Consider the following 22,341-nt stretch of genomic DNA (forward strand, 5'->3'; position numbering starts at 1 on the left):
TTCGGTTCAGTCCACCCGCAGGTGCTGCTGCTGTCTTGCTGTGTGAAAAGACTGCGTCTTGCGCGCGAGAAACCTGCGATGTCTAGGCTATTACAACCTATAGTCTACTGCAAGGGCTACTCTGCCCCGTGCGCATGTTTTGAGGTCTGCGGCTCTACGCGTCGACGACCACACACATTTGAGAATGTTTAGGTGTTTGGACAGACCTATAGACTGCATGGGATTGATGTGTTCTTGGGGAGTGGAGTGCGTGGGTGGGTGTGTTATCAACAGTAGGGCGGGGGAGGTGGTGATGATTCTAGTCTAAACCAATGATTTATATATATATACACTAGTCTAGTTCTGTTCAATGCGATAGGCTAGTAACATCTTATACCTAACTCATTTAGAGCTATACAAATGCATTTTCTTCGTTAGGTTAATAATGCTAGCCTAAAAATTCAGAAAAACGTCCGAAAATTAAGATAATGCTTTAAATTCGTGTTTACATTTAGGCTGCGCGCTATGGAACGAAGCCAATGCAAATGTGTAATGATTTGGTAGAGCATTTGGCCTATGAAGGCATCCGTTTAGTGAAACTTTCTCCACTGTGATTATAATATTGCTTACAGGCGTAATAAACCATAGGCATAATCGAGGACAGAAGAGACGTCACGTCACGGAATTGAATTGGGTGTAGTAGTAGCGGGACCATTGTAACGGCATTGGTTAGGCGGTGTCGCCCCTTTAGTGTCAACAAAACATCCCCACATAAATGTGTATTGATTTGATTGGTATATCCAGTGAGGCATATGGCCACATTTAAATAGAACACTGAATTAATGTGAACAGTCAATTGTAGCCTGTGTGAATAAATTAATGACAGTGAATTTAAATTACCTCATACTGTGCCATATAGCCATATAGCCTACACAGCCAGTCAGTCCTACGACTTAGACTAAGGAATGTTCAATGATGATACACCGAAACGCCGTCGTAAGGAAAGTGTCGTGGGAAAGGACGAGTGAGGCGAGAATAAAACCGGGGTGGAATCACTGCAGTGCAGCAGACCTGTCAGTCATGAGACCGGAGATCGAAAGAGGCACAACGCCGGGAGGAGCGAAGCGCCGAGCCGCAGCCACCTAACCAGCCATAGGCTACACTGTCAGTCAGTTCTCTAAACATTCCCTTACAAAGTCCCACCATCACCAAGTGTCCTTTATATTTTGACGCATGAAATCTCATGCGTCCTCGTATGAACGCGTCGTATCCATTCTGGCAAGTGTAATTTCAGTCATCGCTGAAGAGAGGGTCTGGCGCAGCTCCCGCAGCAGGTACACCGGTGCAGGCCGGGTTGTTTGGGGTGAGCTTCAAAGGCCCCCATTAGTCTACCTGTTCCGAAATACCCTTACGCAAGTCCACCCTCCCTGTCCCCCTCAAACACACATGTGTGGAATTTCGCCGGCACACCAGGAGCAATGTTGAGGTTTAAAAAAATAATTAAACTGGGTGCCTCACTCTTGTCTCTATCCGCCTATCAGAATCGAATGGAGAAGCGCCTGAGCCAATGTACGCGCTGTGCGGGCCAGCCCCTGAATCTGAATGCATCGCTAGGGCGCATTATAAATAGGCTAAGTGCTGGCCGGCAACCCTTGGTCGTGCAGAAACGCTCAGGGTTGCAACAGAAACACCCGCCGTCTTTTTTCTTTGCATATTTATAAACGCATCGTATCCCATTTCTATTTTTACCAAGTTCAAGTTATTTTTGAGGCCAGTTGCATGCATTGTTCGTCTCCAAAAATGGTTTGCGAGACAAAAATTGTTGCGGATGAACACGATGCCATACAAGGGACAAAAAAAGAGTCTATTATCCTTTCCTCCTCGCAAATGTGGACTTCTTCCACACCTGCACCGAATCCTCTCGAGGAAAATGATGTGAGGAAAGATACGGTTTTGATCCGCGAGTTTGAGCGCACGGACCATGCGGAGGTGCGCCGCATCTTTTATGAGGGGATAATGGAGAGGATACCCAACACTGCTTTCAGAGGCATATTACAGCAAAGTCAAACCCAATTCGTATATGCTCTTCTGACACGTAAGTGACACGATTCATCCTATAATAACGATTTACTGGAGTGAAATTCGTGTAAAGTTGCCATTACTCATTGAAAAACGCTTTTCATTTTACCCATGTATGCTATATATCTGAAAATGATTATTGTAAAATACATTCTTAATGAATAACCCAACCATACTAACACATGAAAACCAATCATTGCAAAATATGTTTTTTTTAAATTGTGAATTGAAATGCAGTTGAAGGAAAGCTATAATCTGTTGGAGCATCAATGTGTGTGTTAATGGATAATTCGATGCCCTCTTTTCCTCGATTCCGGCATGTAGCTCATGTGCCTTACAGCACCGCATCAAACCGCAACACAAAGGCATGGCTAAAACGCATGCTGCATGTAGTATGTAATCGGTGCCCTGTTGGATGTGCGTGTAGGGCGCTACGATGCCGGTTGTGTTGGACGCATGAATGAATGAATAGAACTTGAGGATTGGCCCACAGTGTGCGCGTGCGTGCACCAATCGCACCCCCTCACCAGTTCCCATCATACACACATTTTACTGTACGTGCACACAACGCGCAGCACCACCAGCCGTGTGCGCATGCTGTCATTGTTTATAATTCGAGTGCAGATGTTAATTTCAAAATGTTCATCACGTATGTACACCTCATTCCTTTATCTGTACCGTGGTAAGTACCATACAGATTAAACAGTAAAAACCAACAAAACATACTATACTTCACTGTCGAAATGTTGTCTGAAAATTGGTGTGGGCGATCATGTGGAAATGACGCTATTATTTGGAACCATGCCGCTACAAAGTAAGGGCACACCGTTGACAGTAAGCACGCCATATCGTGGTGCAATGGAGTAAAATAGTGTTGCATCATGCCAGGCTAGACGAAAACATAATAACATGCAATGCTGCTGCACAGCCTGTCTGTGTGGTGGGTTCCACTCTGGCGCCACCGTGCTGCCCAATCAGAGAAATAGGCTACTGCAAAAAGCACCACTGCAGTAAATGGACCAGAGTCTGAGATGATTTTAAAATGCTATTGGATGTGTAGGATATCTAGGCTATGAGTATAGACTTAAATTTGCACCCAGTAAAATAAATACATATTCAACATAGGATGTCATGTGATGTTTTTCAATGACTTACTCCGTATTACGTGTGTGATATCAGGGACTGATCTTTTTTTGAAGCAGCAACATATACTTATTCTTGGAATGTCACTGTTTGGTTATGTGTGTGACTTCCGCCAAAATCCAACATTTGATTCTTTTTTCTGACAGGTATCGTTTATTTTTCTTCCTTATCTCCATAGTGATGTGCTTTGTTGTGACCAAATCCCTCGCGCTGACCTGCTGCGCGCCGTTCCTTCTCATGGCCGCGCGCTACTTCTACAGCCACAAAGTTATCCACAGCTATCTGGCCTGCGCGCTCCACACTGACATGGCAGACATCGAGGAGTATTACATGAAACCTACAGGTAAGAGGGGATAGGGGGCAATTGGACACAACACACAAACTATATACTGAAAAGTAATGTGAAAATGAAATAGGCCTAATCTGTTGTCTTTGTCAGTATATAAATGTTCATCCGCAGAACCATGGGCCATGGCCAAAAGTAGTGCACTATGTAGGGAATAGGGTGCCATTTGGGACGCAGTTATGCGTTCAAAGACCAAGGCAGTCTGCCTGCTTATTAAGTATGCAGGGCGACTCGCTCCACTTTGTTACTGTGGGAGGGTTCAGGGCAAGCCACACTACTGGGCCTATTGATTGCGAGGAGGAAACTGCTGATAGACTTTCTGCAGCAGTCGGCCAAGCCTCTGTCGGCCAAGCCTCATTGGAGTCATTTCCTCAACTACATCAGTCCCTAATTAGGACAATCCATAAATCTCCTATGATCCAAAACACTTCGATTCTAAGAAGTGAGCTATGACACACTTCCTCCTTGTTCCGTTCCAAAACTTTAGGCTATAATCAAATCGCTTTCTCTCTCTGTCTTTCTGTCTCTCTGTTGCTCTCTCTCTGTCTCTCACACACACACACACACACACACACACACACACACACACACACACACACACACACACACACACACACACACACACACACACACACACACACACACACACACACACACACACACACACACACAGTCTCAACTGGCCAGGGACAGATCAACGCCCTTATCTCCTCTTCAGTATGTGTATACAGTGCCTTCAGAAAGTATTCAGACCCCTTGACTTTTCCAAATTTTGTTATGTTACAGCCTTATTCTAAAATAGATTTTTTTTAAATCCTCAGCAATCTACACACAATATCCCATAATGACAAAGCAAAAACAGGTTTTTAGAAATAAAAAAAACAGAAATACCTTATTTACAGAAGTATTCAGACCCTTTTCTATGCAAATTGCAGTCAGGTGCAACCTGTTTCCATTACCTGTGGTAAATTCAATTGATTGGAGATGATTTGGAAAGGCACACACCTGTCTATATAAGGTCCCATGGTTGACAGTGCATGTCATAGCAAAAACCAAGCCATGAGGTCGAAGGAATTGTCCGTAGGGCTCAGAGACAGGATTGTGTCGAGGCACAGATCTGGGGAAGGGTATCAAAACATTTCTGCAGCATTGAAGGTCCCCAAGAACACAGTGGCCTTCCCACATTCTTAAATGGAAGAAGTGGAACCACCAAGACTCTTCCTGGAGAAAACCTGGCAGCATCCCTACAGTGAAGCATGGTGGTGGCAGCATCATGCTGTGGGGATGTTTTTCAGCGTCAGGATCGAGGCAAATATGAACTGAGCAAAGTACAATGAGATCCTTGATGAAGACCTACTCCAGAGTGCTCAGGACCTCAGAATGGGGCGAAGGTTCACCTTCCAACAGGACAACGACCCTAAACACACAGCCAAGACAATGCAGGAGTGGCTTCGGGACAAGTCTCTGAATTTCCTTGAGTGGGCCAGCCAGAGCCCAGACTTGAACCCGATCGATACTTATGTAAATGTGATATTTCAGTTTTTTATTATCAATACATTTGTAAACATTTCTAAAAACCTGTTTTTGCTTTGTCATTATGGGGTATTGTGTGTAGATTGATGAGGATTAAAAAATATATATACATTTTAAAATAAGGCCGTAACCTAACAATGTGGAAAAAGTCAAGGGTTCTGAATATTTTCCGAAGGCACTGTATATGTGTTAGTGTAACGGATGTAAAATGGCTAGCTAGTTAGCGGGTACGCGCTACTAGCATTTCAATCAGTTACGTCGCTTGCTCTGAGACAGAAGTAGGGTTGCACCTTGCTCTGCAAGGGCCGCGGCCTTTGTGGCGCGATGGGTAACGATGCTTCGTGGGCGACCGTTGTTGATGTGTGCAGAAGGTCCCTGGTTCGAGCCCGTGTCGGGGCGAGGGGACGGTTTAAAGTTATACTGTTACATTGATGCTGTTGACCCGGATCACTGGTTGCTGTGGAAAAGGAGGAGGTTGAAAGGGGGGTGAGTGTAACGGATGTGAAATGGCTAGCTAGTTAGCGGGTACGCGCTACTAGCATTTCAATCAGTTACGTCGCTTGCTCTGAGACAGAAGTAGGGTTGCACCTTGCTCTGCAAGGGCCGCGGCTTTTGTGGAGCGATGGGTAACGATGCTTCGTGGGTGACCGTTGTTGATGTGTGCAGAGGGTCCCTGGTTCGCGCCCGTGTCGGGGCGAGGGGACGTACTAAAGTTATACTGTTACATTAGGGCTGGGAATTGCCAGGTTCCTCCCGATACGATATTATCGCAATACTTAGGTGCCGATACGATATGTATTGTAATTGTCAGGATTCTCATGATTCTATCTGTATTGCGATTTGACACTGAGATTTTATTGCGATTCGATTATCCAAACATATTGCTCACCATTTGTCTGCTGCAGAAGGACAAGACAGAGCCATGAGAAAACCAGTTTTGATCAGTCATGGAAATAAAAGTGTTGAAAACAAAATGGCTCCCTATTTAAAAAGAAGATGGAGAACAAGCTATGAAGGAAGAATACTGTTGGTGCAGGTACAGCCAACTATCGCAAAAATAACATTGCGATATTGTCAAAACGATGCAATATATCATCAGCAATAATATCCCGATATGTAACTGTATCGATCCCCCCCATCGCTAGAATGTGTGTGCATGCATTTACTCATCCCACTGTCACAAAAAGCCATCAGTTATCTCAGCCCTCTGCTCAGCGCGTGTGTGTGCATGGGACAAACCAGGAACAATAAGGGCATGGGAGTGGGTGTTTAAGTAGGGATTCTTAACATCAAAGAGCAGGACATTAATTCTACCAGCTTGAGTTTTCCCTGACATCCCTGTGGTACTATCAACCAATCAATAAAGGCTGTGTCATTAATCAACCAATCAATAAAGGCTGTGTCATTAATCAACCAATCAATAAAGGCTGTGTCATTAATCAACCAATCGATAAAGGCTGTTTCACTAATAGACCAAATGATAAAGGCTGTTTCATTAACAATCGATAAACGCTGTTTCATTAATCAACAAATCAATCCATCCACTTTCACTGCCCTGTACAAATACACCACTGTTCTGTAGTCTATACCAAGTAGGGTCTGGCGGTATCCAGATTTTCATACCTTCATAAAGTCCCTGTACCATAGCAGGGTATATGGTATTAATGTCAGTGCAAACACTGGCCTCTTTTTCTTTCCCAACATAAATGTTTGTCGGGGTCCCAACCAATGTTCCCTCACATTTTTCGGGGCACTGCGCAAATTGTAGGTATTTTGAGCGGAAACAGTGCGTTTACAGTGAACACTGAGGCTGTACCCTTACAGTTTGAGACAGTAGTCAATAGGCTATTGTGGCTATCTGAGCATAATGTAGGCCTACCAACTAAACCAATGGAGCAAATCCCATAGCATTTTCCCATGGAAATAGCTTTTGATTTCTATCATATAGTCTACAGTATCCTATATGTGGTGTTCATTGCAGGCCTACATTGCTTGAGACTTTTAAAAAGTTATACAAATAATAATAATTACCACACAGAGAATTAGACAATGTAGGCTACCCCTCTGCCTATTAGCTTGTCTCTATATTCAAGCTTATCTCAAAATACAAAATACAACACTGCCCCTTTAACTCTGCCCCTTTAAGACAGAAGCTTTTTACCTGACTGGCTTTTTAAAGACAGCTTGAAATGTAGTCTCCATGTTTTGTGATCTTGTAGGAAGCAGTAACTCCCCATTGCTGACCTATACTTATCTATACCTGGGCTAATAACTCGCTAACTAGAAAAGAATATCAGCAAATGTGCACATGCACAGCTCTGTTCTGAACTGATCTGAAAAGTGCATTCACTCACAGGTGATTGAAAGACCTCTTATGGGCTACCCCGGCCAACAGAATTCTACTCCGTTGGGCTCTGGCTCTGCCTACAACAAAATCAGACTCAATCTTGCAAAGTTAGATTTGTTTCGGTTTGTTGCATTAGAAAGGGGCCGATATAATGTTGATTCGATCACAGAAAAAACGTTGATCTATATAGTGCAAACTAACGTGGGGGAACTCGGTGAAGTTCAGTCTCTTGCGTCTCTGCGCGGCAATCCTGGAGGAGGTGTGTGGCTGCACACACACGCAGAATTCCCATAGTGGACGCTAGCTGAATGCTAACATGAGCAAGCGAACATAAACGAATTGCAATGACAGATATTCCAGCTCATAAAGTTATACAACTATCTCAAAAGGCTACTCACAATTTGCTGCATGCACAAAACAAATCTTTGGCAGCAAGGCTCTTGTTCCAGGAGAGGATTGATTGGCTATGCCGTAACCAAGAGGCTTGATCTTGCCATCGAGCCACTTAGCTAGCAAGTTAGCAAACCATATACATAGCTGGAGTGCTGAGCTGGAGATCATTTATTTGTCACATCTTAGATAGTTAACTTCTAGCTAGTTATAAACAGTGGCATAGCACGTACCCCCGCAGCCCCCGTTGTTATACAAGACATGGCGAGGGGCGTGATTAGGCACAAGGCAAAACCAAGCTCCTTTACCAAGTTCCTAACTTCAACATTATGAAGCTTGGGCCCAATTCCTAATGGCACCCTATTCCCTATATAGTGCATTACTTTTGACCAGGGCTCATTGTGCTCTGGTCAAAAGTAGTACACTATGTAGTAAATAGGGTGCCATTTGGGACTTACACAACCTTGCTCTCTACAGTGAAGGTATCTAGTCTGCTCCACACAGTACATAGGTAGATGGGCCAAGGTGACTCAACAGTTACAGCCACCTGATTCCTGGGCCCCAGGGCAGTGATACGAGTGGCCAGATGGGTTGTTGTCCTCATATCTCAGTCTGGGTCAGAGCCTGTCCCATACTGGGTCCTGCCTAGACAGAGCAGTCTACTTCCACATCCCAAATGACACACTAGTCCCTATATAGTGCACTACTTTTGACCAGAGCCCTATGGGCTACTATGTAGGGAATATAGTGCCATTTGGGACGCTGTCTACTTGTCTGTTAGCCCCTATTCACTTCCCTGCTAATGACAGTGATCTCATTCTGTTCTGGGGAGTTAGTGGGTGCAGATACTTCACTACTGTCACTCACTGTACCTGCTGGTTATTATAGCTCTGCTGAGAGACAGAGACAGAGACAGAGACAGAGACAGAGACAGACCGACAGAGAGACAGACCGACAGAGAGACAGTGACAGAGGCAGTCAGAGAGACAGTGACAGAGGCAGTCAGAGAGACAGTGACAGAGGCAGTCAGAGAGACAGTCAGAGAGACAGTCAGAGAGACAGTCAGAGAGGCAGTCAGAGAGGCAGTCAGAGAGGCAGTCAGAGAGGCAGTCAGAGAGGCAGTCAGAGAGGCAGTCAGCGAGGCAGTCAGCGAGGCAGTCAGCGAGGCAGTCAGCGAGGCAGTCAGCGGCAGTCAGAGACAGCGGCAGTCAGAGAGACAGCGGCAGTCAGAGAGACAGCGGCAGTCAGAGAGACAGCGGCAGTCAGAGAGAGAGAGCGAGAGAGAGAGTGTGTCAGACAGAGAGAGAGAGAGTGTCAGACAGAGAGAGAGAGAGTGTCAGAGAGAGAGAGAGAGAGAGAGAGAGAGAGTGTCAGAGAGAGAGAGAGAGAGAGAGAGAGAGAGAGAGAGAGAGAGTGTCAGAGAGAGAGAGAGAGAGAGTGTCAGACAGAGAGAGAGAGAGAGAGAGAGTGTCAGACAGAGAGAGAGAGAGAGTGTCAGACAGAGAGAGAGTGTCAGACAGAGAGAGAGAGTGTCAGACAGAGAGAGAGAGAGTGTCAGACAGAGAGAGAGAGAGTGTCAGACAGAGAGAGAGAGAGTGTCAGACAGAGTAAGAGAGAGAGAGAAGGCAAGGTAGAAAATGGAAGCATTTGATCGGGATATGGGGGAAGGTTTGCTCCACGTAGGGGTCTCCCTTGGGAACTCTCTCTAGCTCGTCAGCTGAGGTAGCTCGCTATACACACAGTAGATAAACGTTCCTTCCGTCCTTCCGCTCCCTCTCTCTTTATTGTTGAGGATGTAACAGTAGCTGTGGAGAACTGGGTTAGACATCACCTGGAGAGAGAGAGTAAGAAAGCCAGAGTAAGAAAGAAAGCCGGAGTAAGAAAGAAAGCCGGAGTAAGAAAGAAAGCCGGAGTAAGAAAGAAAGCCGGAGTAAGAAAGAAAGCCGGAGTAAGAAAGAAAGCCGGAGTAAGAAAGAAAGCCGGAGTAAGAAAGAAAGCCGGAGTAAGAAAGAAAGCCGGAGTAAGAAAGAGAGACATAGAAAGAGAGACATAGAAAGAGAGACATAGAAAGAGAGACATAGAAAGAGAGACATAGAAAGAGAGACATAGAAAGAAAGACAGATAGAAAGAAAGACAGATAGAAAGAAAGACAGATAGAAAGAGAGAAAAAGTTTAATTCCAGTTCTAGTACATTCTTGATTGTCCATTCGAGAGGGGTATCACTCTAACTAGATGTCACTGAGTTTAATCTCTACTAACTTCAATACAAATTTCAGTAAGTGTCTTATTCATTGTACAATGACACAACCCAAAAATATGTGAACTGCAAAAGCGCTACTCCAAAAAATGTTTTTAATCGATACTGGTAAAGAACAATGGACCCAACAAGAGGCAAAATGAGATGTTAAAAACATTATTGTTTCTAAACACTTTACTCCCAGGTGACCAATCATATGATCCGATCTTGGGTAACCAATCATGTGGTCTGATCTTTATGAGTGAGTGGGTGAGACACAGAAAAAAGCACATCTTCCTCTGCCTTACAACATCTTAGACGTTAACAGAGGGTTTTGGTTAGTGATTTACAGAAGAGGGGGGAAGGGATTTTTTACGAAACCTCCAACCCTTTGACTGTAGCAGTGAGAGGACCTGAGTTGGGCGTGTGCGCACACACACACACGGACACACACACGGACACACACGGACACACACACACACACACACGGACACACACACACACGGACACACACACACACGGACACACACACACGGACACACACACACACACACACACACACACACACACACACACACACACACACACACACACACACACACACACACACACACACACACACACACACACACACACACAGTGTGAGTGATGAGCCACCCAGGGCAGTAAAACTAATGTGAAAAGGCCAGTGCTGCAGCCTCCTTTGTGATTAATGCTCCTACACTGCCTCAGGCGCTAATGGAGCTGTAATGGAGACAGAGGGCAGGGTGTGTGTGTGTAACATACCAGGGGTAGTGTGTGTAGTGAATGACCGATATGCTGGAGCTTGTAGGTCTTCTTGAGATGGGTGGGCTTGTGTCTAGCCATGTTAACTATTCATGTTTAAATAATTATTTGCCATATGTTGTGTGTTTGTGTGAGAAGTGTGCATATGAGTGTATGTGCATAGATGTGCGTGTGTAAGCATGTGTGTGTGCTCCTGGTCTCATCTATTAGGGTGACATGGGGACAAAACAATGATGTGTGTTGTATAGCTGTCCGGAAGATCCATATTAATGGATCCAGCATTAATACTGCTCTGGTAGAGTCCTCTCCACTTCCTTCAACCCCGGGCTATGATACCCCCACACCCTACTGTCTACTCCCATCCCCATCTACCAGGATCCTATGATCCCCCTCTCTAGTCAAGCTAGCTCTTAGTTCTCCATGTCTGACTCTTAACCAGCAGATCCCTTCTTCTCAGAGCCAATGTTTCTCATAGGAGGAGGATGAGAATAAGGAGGGGGGAGGAAGAGGAGAATAAGGAGGAGAATAAGGAGGGGGGGAGAAGGAGGAGAGTAAGGAGGGGGGAGAAGGAGGGGCAGAAGGAGGAGAATAAGGAGGGGGGAGAAGGAGGAGAATAAGGAGGGGGGGAGAAGGAGGAGAATAAGGAGGGGAGAAGGAGGAGAATAAGGAGTGGGGAGAAGGAGGAGCATAAGGAGGGGGGAGAAGGAGGAGCATAAGGAGGGGGGAGAAGGAGGAGCATAAGGAGGGGGGAGGAGGAGGAGAATAGGGAGGAGGAGGAGAATAGGGAGGGGGATGAGGAGGAGAATAGGGAGGGGAGGAGGAGAATATGAAGGGGGAGGAGGAGGAGAATAGGGAGGGGGAGGAGGAGGAGAATAGGGAGGGGGAGGAGAATAGGGAGGGGAGGAGGAGAATTGGGAGGAGGGAGAAGGAGGAGAATAGGGAGGGGGAGGAGAATAGGGAGGGGAGGAGGAGAATTGGGAGGAGGGAGAAGGAGGAGAATAGGGAGGAGGGAGGAGGAGGAGAATAGGGAGGAGGGAGAAGGAGGAGAATAGGGACGAGGAGGAGGAGGAGAATAGGGATGGGGAGAATGAGGAAGTTGAGTCTTGCTTCAGTTTTTCCAACCCCCTGCCAGCTAGAATGCTAGACTCCACCACCTGTCTCACACAGGTGAGCCGATGGGTACTCTCTCTTCTCCTCCAACACCCCCCCTCTCTGTCTTGTCTCTCTGTCTTATCTCTCTGTCTTCTCTCCACCTTTCTCTGATCCTATCCTATCAAATCAAATCAAATTGTATTCGTCACATGCGTTGTAAACAACATGTGTAGACTAACAGTGATATGCTTACGGGCCCTTCCCAACAATGCAGAGGGAGGAAAATAATAACATGAGGAATAAATACACAATGAGTAACGAAAATGTGGCTATATGCACCTGAGACCTGTGCCGAGTCAATGTGCAGAGGTACAAGGTATTTGAGGTAGATATGTACATATAGGTAGGGATAAAGTGACCAGGCAACAGGATAGATAATAGATAGTAGCAACAACGTACTGTATGTGACAAGTCAAAAGAGTTATTGCAAAAAGGGTCAATGCAAATAGTTAAATAGTTAACCAATAGCTAACCTGACTAATTATTTTGCCATCTTATGGCTTGGGGGTAGAAGCTGTTCAGGGTCCTGTTGGTTCCAGACTTGCTGCATCAGTACCGCTTGCTGTGCGATAGCAGAGAGAACAGTCTATGACTTGGGTGGCTGGAGTCTTTGACCATTTTTAGGCCCTACATCTGACACTTCCTGGTTTGGAGTTCCTGGATGGCAAGAATGGGCTGTACGCACTACCCACTGTAGCGCCTTGCGGTCGAATGCCAAGCAGTTGCCATACCAAGCGGTGATGCAGCCAGTCAAGATGCTCTCAATGGTGCAGCTGTAAATCTTTTTGAGGATCTGAGGTGCCCATGCCAAATCTTTTCAGCCTCCTGAGGGGGAAGAGGCATTGTTGAGCCTTCTTCATGACTGTATTGGTGTGTGTGGACCATGATAGTTTCTTAGTGATGTGGACACTGAGGAAAACAACCCGCTCCCTACAGCCCCGTCGATGTGGAGGGGGGCGTGCTCGGGCCCTTCATTTTCTGTAGTCCACGATCAGCTCTTCTGTCTTGCTGACGTTGGGGGTTGATGTCCTGGTACCACACTACCAGGTCACAGACATCCTCCTTATAGGATGTCTCATCATCGTGTCACCAGCAAACTTAAGGATGGTTTTGGAGTCGTGCGCGGCCACACAGTCGTGGGTGAACAGGGAGTACAGGAGGAGACTAAGCACGCACCCCTGGGGGGCCCCCGTGTTGTGGGTCAGTGTGGCAGATGCCTACCCTCACCACCTGGAGGTGGTGCCTCAGGAAGTCCAGGATCCAGTTGCAGAGGGAGTTCAGTCCCAGAGTCCTGAGCTTAGTGATGAGCTTGGAGGGCACTATGGCGTTGAACGCTGAGCTGTAGTCAATGAACAGCATTCTCACTTAGGTGTTCCTCTTGTGCAGGTGGGAGAGAGCAGTGTGGAGTGCAATAGAGATTGCGTCATCTGTGGATCTGTTGGGGCGGTATGCGAATTGGAGTGGGTTGATTGTGTTGATGTGAGCCATGACCAGCCTTTCAAAGCATTTCATGGCTACAGATGTGGGTGCTACGGGTAGTCATGCGATAGTCATTTAGACAGGTTACCTTTGCGTTCTTGGCCACGGGGTCTATGGTGGTCTGCTTGAAACATGTAGGTATTACGCACTGGGTCAAGAAGAGTTTGAAAATGTCAGTTGCCTTTTTCTTTCATTCTATTTGCAGTTAGCGACCCCCGTACAGAGATAATTACAGCTAAGTGCTATTGAGCTTCTCTAAATTTGTTAAATTGAATCGGAATGAAGTCAAATAAACGGGATGGTGCTTCTTGAACCTTGGAACCAGCAGCTTAGCTATTAATACTGTGGGATCCCTCTGAGCTTTTACCAGAGACCAAGGCTGCGTCTCAAATGGAACCCTATGGGTCCTGGTCAAAAATAGTGCACTATATAAGGAATAGGGTGTGATTTGGGATGCATGACATTAATCGCTAGTATATACATGGGACATCTTAAAGATGCACTCCAGGATCTTAAAGCACAACAAACTGTAATCATAACATTTCATACAAATTGCTAAAATATATAACAATTATGATAATAATAATTTGCAGAATGTAACATATCATACAAACTGGATGACATAGTGTACAATTTAGTGGCTTAGTACACAAAAAACATGTACCACTTTAGGCTCATGAGCACCACTTTCAAAACTACTGGCTGAAATTATACAATGGTTTGAGAGTGTATCTTTAATAGAATCATCTTGAATATGTATAATCTATTAATATCTAATATTCTATTCACATTTGAACTATTATTAATCTATTAATAAAATGTTTGATCTGTAGTTACAGCAACACTAAAGTGGTGTGTATCTTACACAACACATCACACACGGCCTGGGCTGGCGGGCCTGGTTGTCCCGTCCTGTCTGTTGGCACACTCTGTTCTGACAGATGGTGGGGAGGGCTTCAGCTTCCTCCTACCTCTTCCTTCCTACCTGTCCCTTCCTATCTCCCCCTTTTCTCTTAGTATCTCCCCTCCTACTTCCCCCCTTCCTCTTAGTACCCCCCTCCTCTCCGGCCCCTCCTACCTCCCACTTCCTCTGAGTACCCTCATCTAAATAATAATAATAATTATATATTGTCCCATCATGTCCTGAATAGGGTTGCACAATACCGGGAATAAGGGCATAAGCAGCAATCCTCCAAACAGGATTTCTCGAAACCAGGAAAGTTCACGGAATTATGTAACCCTGACTGTTGGCACAGGCTCTGCTCTGACATATGGTGGGGTGGCTTCATCTTCAGAGGCGTGCCCACCCCCGCCCTCCTACCTCTCCCCTCCCACCTCCTACCTTTCCCCTCCTACCGCCCTTCTCCTACCTACCCCCTCATACCTCTCCCTCCTCCCCCTGCCACCTTCATCCTACCGCCCCCTTCCTCTTGGAATCCCCCCTCCTACCGCCTCCTTCCTCTTGGTATCCCCCCTCCTACCGTCTCCTTCCTCTTGGTATCCCCCCTCCTACCGCCCCCTTCCTCTTAGTATTCTCCCTCCTACCGCCTCCTTCCTCTTGGTATCCCACCTCCTACCGCCTCCTTCCTCTTAGTACCCCCCCTACCGCCTCCTTCCTCTTAGTATCCACCCTCCTACTGCCCCCTTCCTCTTAGTATCCCCCCTCCTACCACCGCCTTCCTCTTAGTATCCCCCCTTCTTCCACCCCCTTCCTCTTAGTATCCACCCTCCTACCGCCCCCTTCCTCTTAGTATCCACCCTCCTACCGCCCCCTTCCTCTTAGTATCCACCCTCCTACCGCCTCCCCTTCCTCTTAGTATCCACCCTCCTACCGCCCCCTTCCTCTTAGTATCCCCCCTCCTACCGCCTCCTTCCTCTTAGTATCCACCCTCCTACCGCCCCCTTCCTGTTAGTATCCACCCTCCTACCGCCCCCTTCCTCTTAGTATCCACCCTCCTACCGCCTCCTTCCTCTTAGTATCCACCCTCCTACCGCCCCCTTCCTCTTAGTATCCCCCCTCCTACCGCCTCCTTCCTCTTAGTATCCCCCCTCCTACCGCCTCCTTCCTCTTAGTATCCACCCTCCTACAGCCCCCTTCCTGTTAGTATCCACCCTCCTACCGCCCCCTTCCTCTTAGTATCCCCCCTCCTACCGCCTCCTTCCTCTTAGTATCCCCCCTCCTACCGCCTCCTTCCTCTTAGTATCCACCCTCCTACAGCCCCCTTCCTCTTAGTATCCACCCTCCTACCGCCCCCTTCCTCTTAGTATCCACCCTCCTACCGCCCCCTTCCTCTTAGTATCCCCCCTCCTACCGCCTCCTTCCTCTTAGTATCCACCCTCCTACCGCCCCCTTCTTCCCAGTACCTAACATCTCTACTCTCATCTCTCTCTTCTGAGATAAAGCACTAGTTAGCGACAACTGAAGACCAGGGTTGGGGTCAATTCCATTTCAATTTCAGTCAATTCAGAAAGTAAACCAAAAACCAAAAGAGAATTGGAATTTCAGTATACTTCCTGAATTGACTGGAACTGAAATGGAATTGACCCCAACCCTAAAAACGCTGACACATTACACCGTAATTTGAATGAATCTGACCCTTCCAAAGTGGAGCAGCTATTCCGAAGCCAGCTAACATTCTCCCGCATTGTGACTACAGACAGGGAGAGTCAACATTGGTTGACTAGAATCCAAAAAGTCATTGTCTGACTCACTCTGAACTCTGCACACACAATGATGACCAAGGTCAAAGGTCAAATGGGAAAATATCCCAGCCAACTATTCACTCTGCTTGCAGATCTAGCTGCCTTCTAATACCCTCCCCAGCTGTGGGCAGCTACCCTCTCCGTGATGCCCACATGTCATGCCATGTCTGGACAGGCACACTTGTTACTGCGGCGACCGGCTGTAATACATCTGACAGTTGTTTTATTCAATCATTAATCCACTGAACCCCACAGGGGCCTTAAATCCCTCATAACATTGTCCAAGCAGTGAATTACCATAATTTCATCACTTGCTCTGTGTGTGTGTGTGTGTGTGTGTGTGTGTGTGTGTGTGTGTGTGTGTGTGTGTGTGTGTGTGTGTGTGTGTGTGTGTGTGTGTGTGTGTGTGTGTGTGTGTGTGTGTGTGTGTGTGTGTGTGTGTGTGTGTGTCACCATCTGCAGAAAGACACACAGGTTTTATATTCTCCAGTCAGTCAGTCATTGTCAGTCACGGAAAAGGAAGAATTCTCTGCCAGATGGGATTTGATACAAATACATGTTCTGTACTGGACTACAAGGACATGTCATAATACAGCTGACTAAATATTATTTTCAGCACTGTTTACTGTTGTATCTAATATAAATAGGCTATCACACATTTTGGAGGGGTTTGCAAATCAGATAAACTAAGGATGAGAATATAGTAAACCAGTCATCCACAACCACAGAAAACCTGTCCAGCATTCTCTGTACATCTCCAACATGGTACTGTATTGATCCCTAGATACTGTATATACTGTATAGCTACAACACAGACACAGTACAGTACTGTACTACTCTCACATTACAAGACAGACAGACAGACAGACAGACAGACAGACAGACAGACAGACAGACAGACAGACAGACAGACAGACAGACAGACAGACAGACAGACAGACAGACAGACAGCGTACAGTACTGTACTACTCTCACACAACAGAGACAGGCAGACAGAGACAGAAGTCAGACAGGGCATTTTTGTCCTCCCAATGACACAACTCATACCTGACATGCTGTTTCTCTGCATGATTCTCTGCCCAGGTCAAAACACGGCAGGCCTGGACTTGCTAAACAATACATTATGTTAACAATACAAAAGTTATGGAGCATCAAAAATGTAAATGCAGTATACAACTGCTCTTATATTATGACCAAGGTCTGGAGCTGTTTCTTATCAGGCTACATGGACTGGAAGAACTCCTTGCCCAAACTATGAAGTTTTCACCGACATTTTATAGTGGATGAAGATTTCTGTTGACGCGCGTCTCTGTTTGAGTGGCTGTACTTATCTGTGCGTGTAAGTCCGGATCTTCCTGAGTTTCTATTCGCTCAAACCCTAAGTGACAGCTCAGTCTACGATTGTACTTTTTAATTATGAGCATCAGAGCAAATAATGCTACTAAGCAGTTAGCACCAACCTCCGTCTGCTTTCCCTTTCATTCTCTCTCACTTCCATTCTCTCTCTTCCATTCTCTTTACCTCTCAACCTCCCCCTCTCTCTCTGTCTACCTCCGTCTCTCTCTCGCTCCCTCATTCTCTACCTCCCTCTCTCTCTACCTCCCTCTCTCTCTCTGTCTGTCTACCTCCCTCACTCTCTAACTCCCTCCCTTCCCCTCTCTCTCTCCCTCTCTCTCGCTCCCTCATTCTCTACCTCCCTCTCTCTCTACCTCCCTCTCAATTCAATTCAATTCAATTCAATTGACTTTATTGACATGGCAAGTTCATTATTACTTACATTGTCAAAGTATACATATCGAAAAATCAAAATCAAATATATATGTATATATATACAAAATATATATATATTTATATATAAATAAATGGTGGGACCAACAGTAATAATAATAGTAGTAGTGGACATGGGATTACCATTAATAACAGCTACAACAACAATATTAATCAGAACAACAATACATTAAATCAACGGCAGTAGACCAGTGTCAATATGACTTGAGAAGACATATGACCTGGTATGAAAGACAAAACAAATGGGAAATATTATCAACATTACTTTGCATTTTTCACTGGCTGTCCCTCAGGTTGTGGCAGGAGGACACATATTTGGCTGCCAAAACTGCACATTTTGGCTTTTCACCCAATAAATATTTGATTTTTTCTTCATCTTTTATAGTTTCAAATTCTTTGTATTGAGTTATAATTTTGGGAAAGAAATATGCTCTTAGGTCTGAGTATTTGTCACAGTGTAGTAGGAAATGCACCTCTGTCTCTACCTCTCCCCTGGAGCAGAGTGAGCACAGCCTGTCCTCTCTGGGCAGCCAGGTTTGTCTGTGCCTCTCTCTCTCTCTGTCTGTCTACCTCCCTCACTCTCTAACTCCCTCCCTCCCTTCCCCTCTCTCTCTCCCTCTCTCTCTACCTCCCACATTCTCTACCTCCCTCTCTCTTTACCTCCCTCTCTCTCTCTGTCTGTCTACCTCCCTCACTCTAACTCCTTCCCTTCCTCTCTCTCTCTCTACCTCCCTCATTCTCTTTCTCCCTCTGATACACTTCATTCAGTCCATTTAAATAAATGTTTTTGCTAATGGAAACGCCAGCCACCACTATGTGACCAGTGTCTCGTGTGTAGCACCGCTCCTCCTTTTAGTAGATCCATCCAGTTAGTGGATTTTGAGGATTTTGGACATACTTTCTTTGGCACGTCTTACCAACAGAACACACTCTTATGTAGTTCTATATCGTGTGTGCCAGGGCCACACTCCATTCAACCCCACTTTCCTTCACACATCTGCAGCTGTGTGTTTCTTCCTGGCACTGGTTCTGCTGATAGTGGCTACTTCGAAGAAGGATTCTACTTTCTATGACTGTGATATGTGGTCGCTTTACCCAACTTGCGCTGTCTGAATGTGCTGTCTGTAAGTAGCTTTGGATAAGAGTGTCTGCTAAATGACGAAAATGTTAATGAAACAGTGCTACGATAATATCCTCAAAGCAGCTATCCGATCACTTAATGGTCTAACAGAGGTTTTCCCAAACTCAGTACTGCCCCTCCCCAGCACTACAGAGCTGATTCAAATAACCAACTCATCATCAAGATTTGATTATTTGAATCAGCTGTGTAGTGCTAGGGCAAAAACCAAAACATGCACCTATGGAGGGGCCCCAGGACCGAGATTCCACAGGGGGTTCTACATGGGTTATGCATGGAACCAAAATGTTTTTTTTTTGGAGGGGACAGCCAAAGAACACTTTTTCAAAGAGTGAATCCTGATGTTCACTGTTTTAACTGAATCACACGGTTATGTTAATTGACAGAAGCCATTGTATAGCAACCTCTAATTGCTCTGTAATCTGAACAATTAACACCAGTCTGTAATTAGTGTGATATCCCGATACACATGAGCAGCAGGGCCGGGTTAAAGCCACAATGTGCCATTTCAACAGCCCTGGCTGCCACCTTGTAGGCATAATCCATTGAAATGACCATTGATTAAACAGAAGGAAATATTGCAGATTGTGGCTTTAATGATAGGTTGTTCTGACCATAGTTGGGGGGATGGGAGTCCACTGTCCGTTTGATCTTCTTCTTCCTCAAGGTTTTATGACGTACCACATCTAATGCTGTATTGCTGCCACCAACTGGACAGGGGTGAATAAAACATTTTTTTAAAGTCAATTCCATTACGGATAAGGGAAAAAAGTTATTCATCCACTCATGCTAATAAAAAAACATAACAAAAATCGTCCCACTCCTTCTGTCATTCAAAAAACGATGTTATCCACTCAGCTAGAGGCTCTGAGGGGTGTGATGTATAAATACATGCTGGTGTTAGCTGGCCTTAAATGAGCTCTTGGGATTAAGAAAAATAGTGTGCTTCAACATCTGCATTGCTTGCTGTTTGGGGTTTTAAGACTGGGTTTCTGTATAATCACTTTGTGACATCTGCTGATGTAAAATGGGCTTAATAAATACATTTTGATTTGTATGGGGCTTTAGGGCAAATAGTGTTGGGGGCTTTAGGGCAAATGGTGTTGGGGGCTTTAGGGCAAATAGTGTAGGGGGCTTTAGGGCAAATAGTGTAGGGGGCTTTAGGGCAAATAGTGTAGGGGGCTTTAGGGCAAATAGTGTAGGGGGCTTTAGGGCAAATAGTGTAGGGGGCTTTAGGGCAAATAGTGTAGGGGGCTTTAGGGCAAATAGTGTAGGGCGCTTTAGGGCAAATAGTGTAGGGCGCTTTAGGGCAAATAGTGTAGGGCGCTTTAGGGCAAATAGTGTAGGGGGCTTTAGGGCAAATAGTGTAGGGGGCTTTAGGGCAAATAGTGTAGGGGGCTTTAGGGCAAATAGTGTAGGGGGCTTTAGGGCAAATAGTGTAGGGGGCTTTAGGGCAAATAGTGTAGGGGGCTTTAGGGCAAATAGTGTAGGGGGCTTTAGGGCAAATAGTGTAGGGGGCTTTAGGGCAAATAGTGTAAGGGGCTTTAGGGCAAATAGTGTAGGGGGCTTTAGGGCAAATAGTGTAGGGGGCTTTAGGGCAAATAGTGTAGGGCGCTTTAGGGCAAATAGTGTAGGGCGCTTTAGGGCAAATAGTGTAGGGCGCTTTAGGGCAAATAGTGTAGGGCGCTTTAGGACAAATAGTGTAGGGGCTTTATGGCAAATAGTGTAGGGGGCTTTAGGGCAAATAGTGTAGGCGCTTTAGGACAAATAGTGTAGGGGCTTTATGGCAAATAGTGTAGGGGGCTTTAGGGCAAATAGTGTAGGGGGCTTTAGGGCAAATAGTGTAGGGGGCTTTAGGGCAAATAGTGTAGGGGGCTTTAGGGCAAATAGTGTAGGGGCTTTAGGGCAAATAGTGTAGGGGCTTTAGGGAAAATAGTGTAGGGGCTTTAGGGCAAATAGTGTAGGCGCTTTAGGGTAGCCTTCTTGTAGACTCTTCCCTTCCCTTATTGCTTCAGTCCTTCACTGAGTCACACTGGGCCAACCAGAGGTCAGATAAAGACAGCCATGGAAAGTCCTACTGTAGGTCCGGCTGACACTTCAGCCCCTTCACATCAGGTCAGATGATATTTGGGGGGGGGGGGGGGGGGGGGGGGGGGGGTTACATGTAAAGTATATGCTGTCAGATTTGTGTTGTTGTTTGGTGTGTGTGTGAGAAAGTGGTGTGTGTGTGTGTGTGTTTGAGAAAGAGAGAGAGTAGTGTGTGTGTGTGTGTGTGTGTGTCTAACTTGACTCTCTGGTCCTCCAGGCTCATGTTTCTGGGTGGCAGTGCTGGAAGGTCAGGTGGTCGGCATCGTGGCGGCGCAGGGCCGGGAGGACGACAACACGGTGGAACTACGCCGCATGTCGGTGGACTCGCGCTTCCGTGGCAAGGGCATTGCCAAGTTGCTGGGGCGCCGCGTGCTAGAGTTCGCCATGCATAACAACTACGCCGCCGTCGTCCTGGGAACCACCGCCGTCAAGATGGCCGCCCACAAGCTGTATGAGTCGCTGGGCTTCCGGCGGACCGGCGGTAGCGAGGATTACGTGCTGCCCGGAATGAGCCGCTCGCCGCAAGAGAGGCTCTTCTTCCAGATCCGTTACCAACGCTACCGTCTGCAGCTCCGTGAGGAGTGAGGGATGAGAGAGGGGGAGAGAGGGATGGAGAGAGAGAGAGGGAGAGAGCAACGATACCACCTCGAGGCAGAGCCCCTCGCCCAACGATCCTCGACCAAGTCCTACTCCTCTGACAACTTTCTTTATTTTGTATTATTAGAGTTACTTCTTCTTACTACTACTGTTTCTATTCATTCATCTTAAGTCACTAACTTTTTATCGGTTTTAGTTTATTTGTATTTATTTTTTACATTTTGAATATAGTGCCCCCCCCCGAGTATTTTTTTTTTTTTACCCTGTTTTGTTGTAAAAAAAATCCCTAACATATATCACCATCCCATGCCTTTTCAAATGACATCAACTGAGTGTTCCCTTTGCTTTTGATACCATGTGATTGTTCCTCACCGTATTCATTACCTCTACCAGCCCCTCCAACATCTACCCCCTCCTGCTCAATACGTGGCATTTCTATCACAAACGCACCCTGTCTCTCATTAGCCCAACTAAGCCCTCTTCATTGTCACAACAACGTGTGTGCCCAAAAAGACCTAGACAAAAAGACTAAGTAGGTTGGCATTTGTCCAGCCACT

The 22,341-nt window shown here is 46.1% G+C and overlaps 1 protein-coding gene across 1 annotated transcript; it reads left to right on the forward strand.

Annotated features, from left to right (window-relative positions):
- The first annotated feature begins 1,758 nt into the window (after nucleotides 1-1,758).
- On the forward strand, nucleotides 1,759-21,772 carry LOC120030398 (N-acetylaspartate synthetase-like). Its single transcript, XM_038975788.1, has 3 exons — nucleotides 1,759-2,074; nucleotides 3,380-3,544; nucleotides 21,405-21,772. Exons 1-3 carry the CDS (start codon nucleotides 1,759-1,761, stop codon nucleotides 21,770-21,772), a joined length of 849 nt encoding a protein of 282 aa, XP_038831716.1.
- Nucleotides 21,773-22,341: the final 569 nt, after the last annotated feature.

The sequence above is a fragment of the Salvelinus namaycush genome, chromosome 36 (genome assembly GCF_016432855.1).
Source record: "Salvelinus namaycush isolate Seneca chromosome 36, SaNama_1.0, whole genome shotgun sequence".
Taxonomy (NCBI): domain Eukaryota; kingdom Metazoa; phylum Chordata; class Actinopteri; order Salmoniformes; family Salmonidae; genus Salvelinus; species Salvelinus namaycush.

Coding starts and splice junctions, on each gene's coding strand:
- LOC120030398 (XM_038975788.1), top strand. CDS start 1,759: ATGCATTGTTCGTCTCCAAAAATGGTTTGCGAGACAAAAATTGTTGCG. Junction 2,075..3,379: donor CGTATATGCTCTTCTGACAC/GTAAGTGACACG, acceptor TTATCTCCATAG/TGATGTGCTTTGTTGTGACC. Junction 3,545..21,404: donor GTATTACATGAAACCTACAG/GTAAGAGGGGAT, acceptor CTGGTCCTCCAG/GCTCATGTTTCTGGGTGGCA.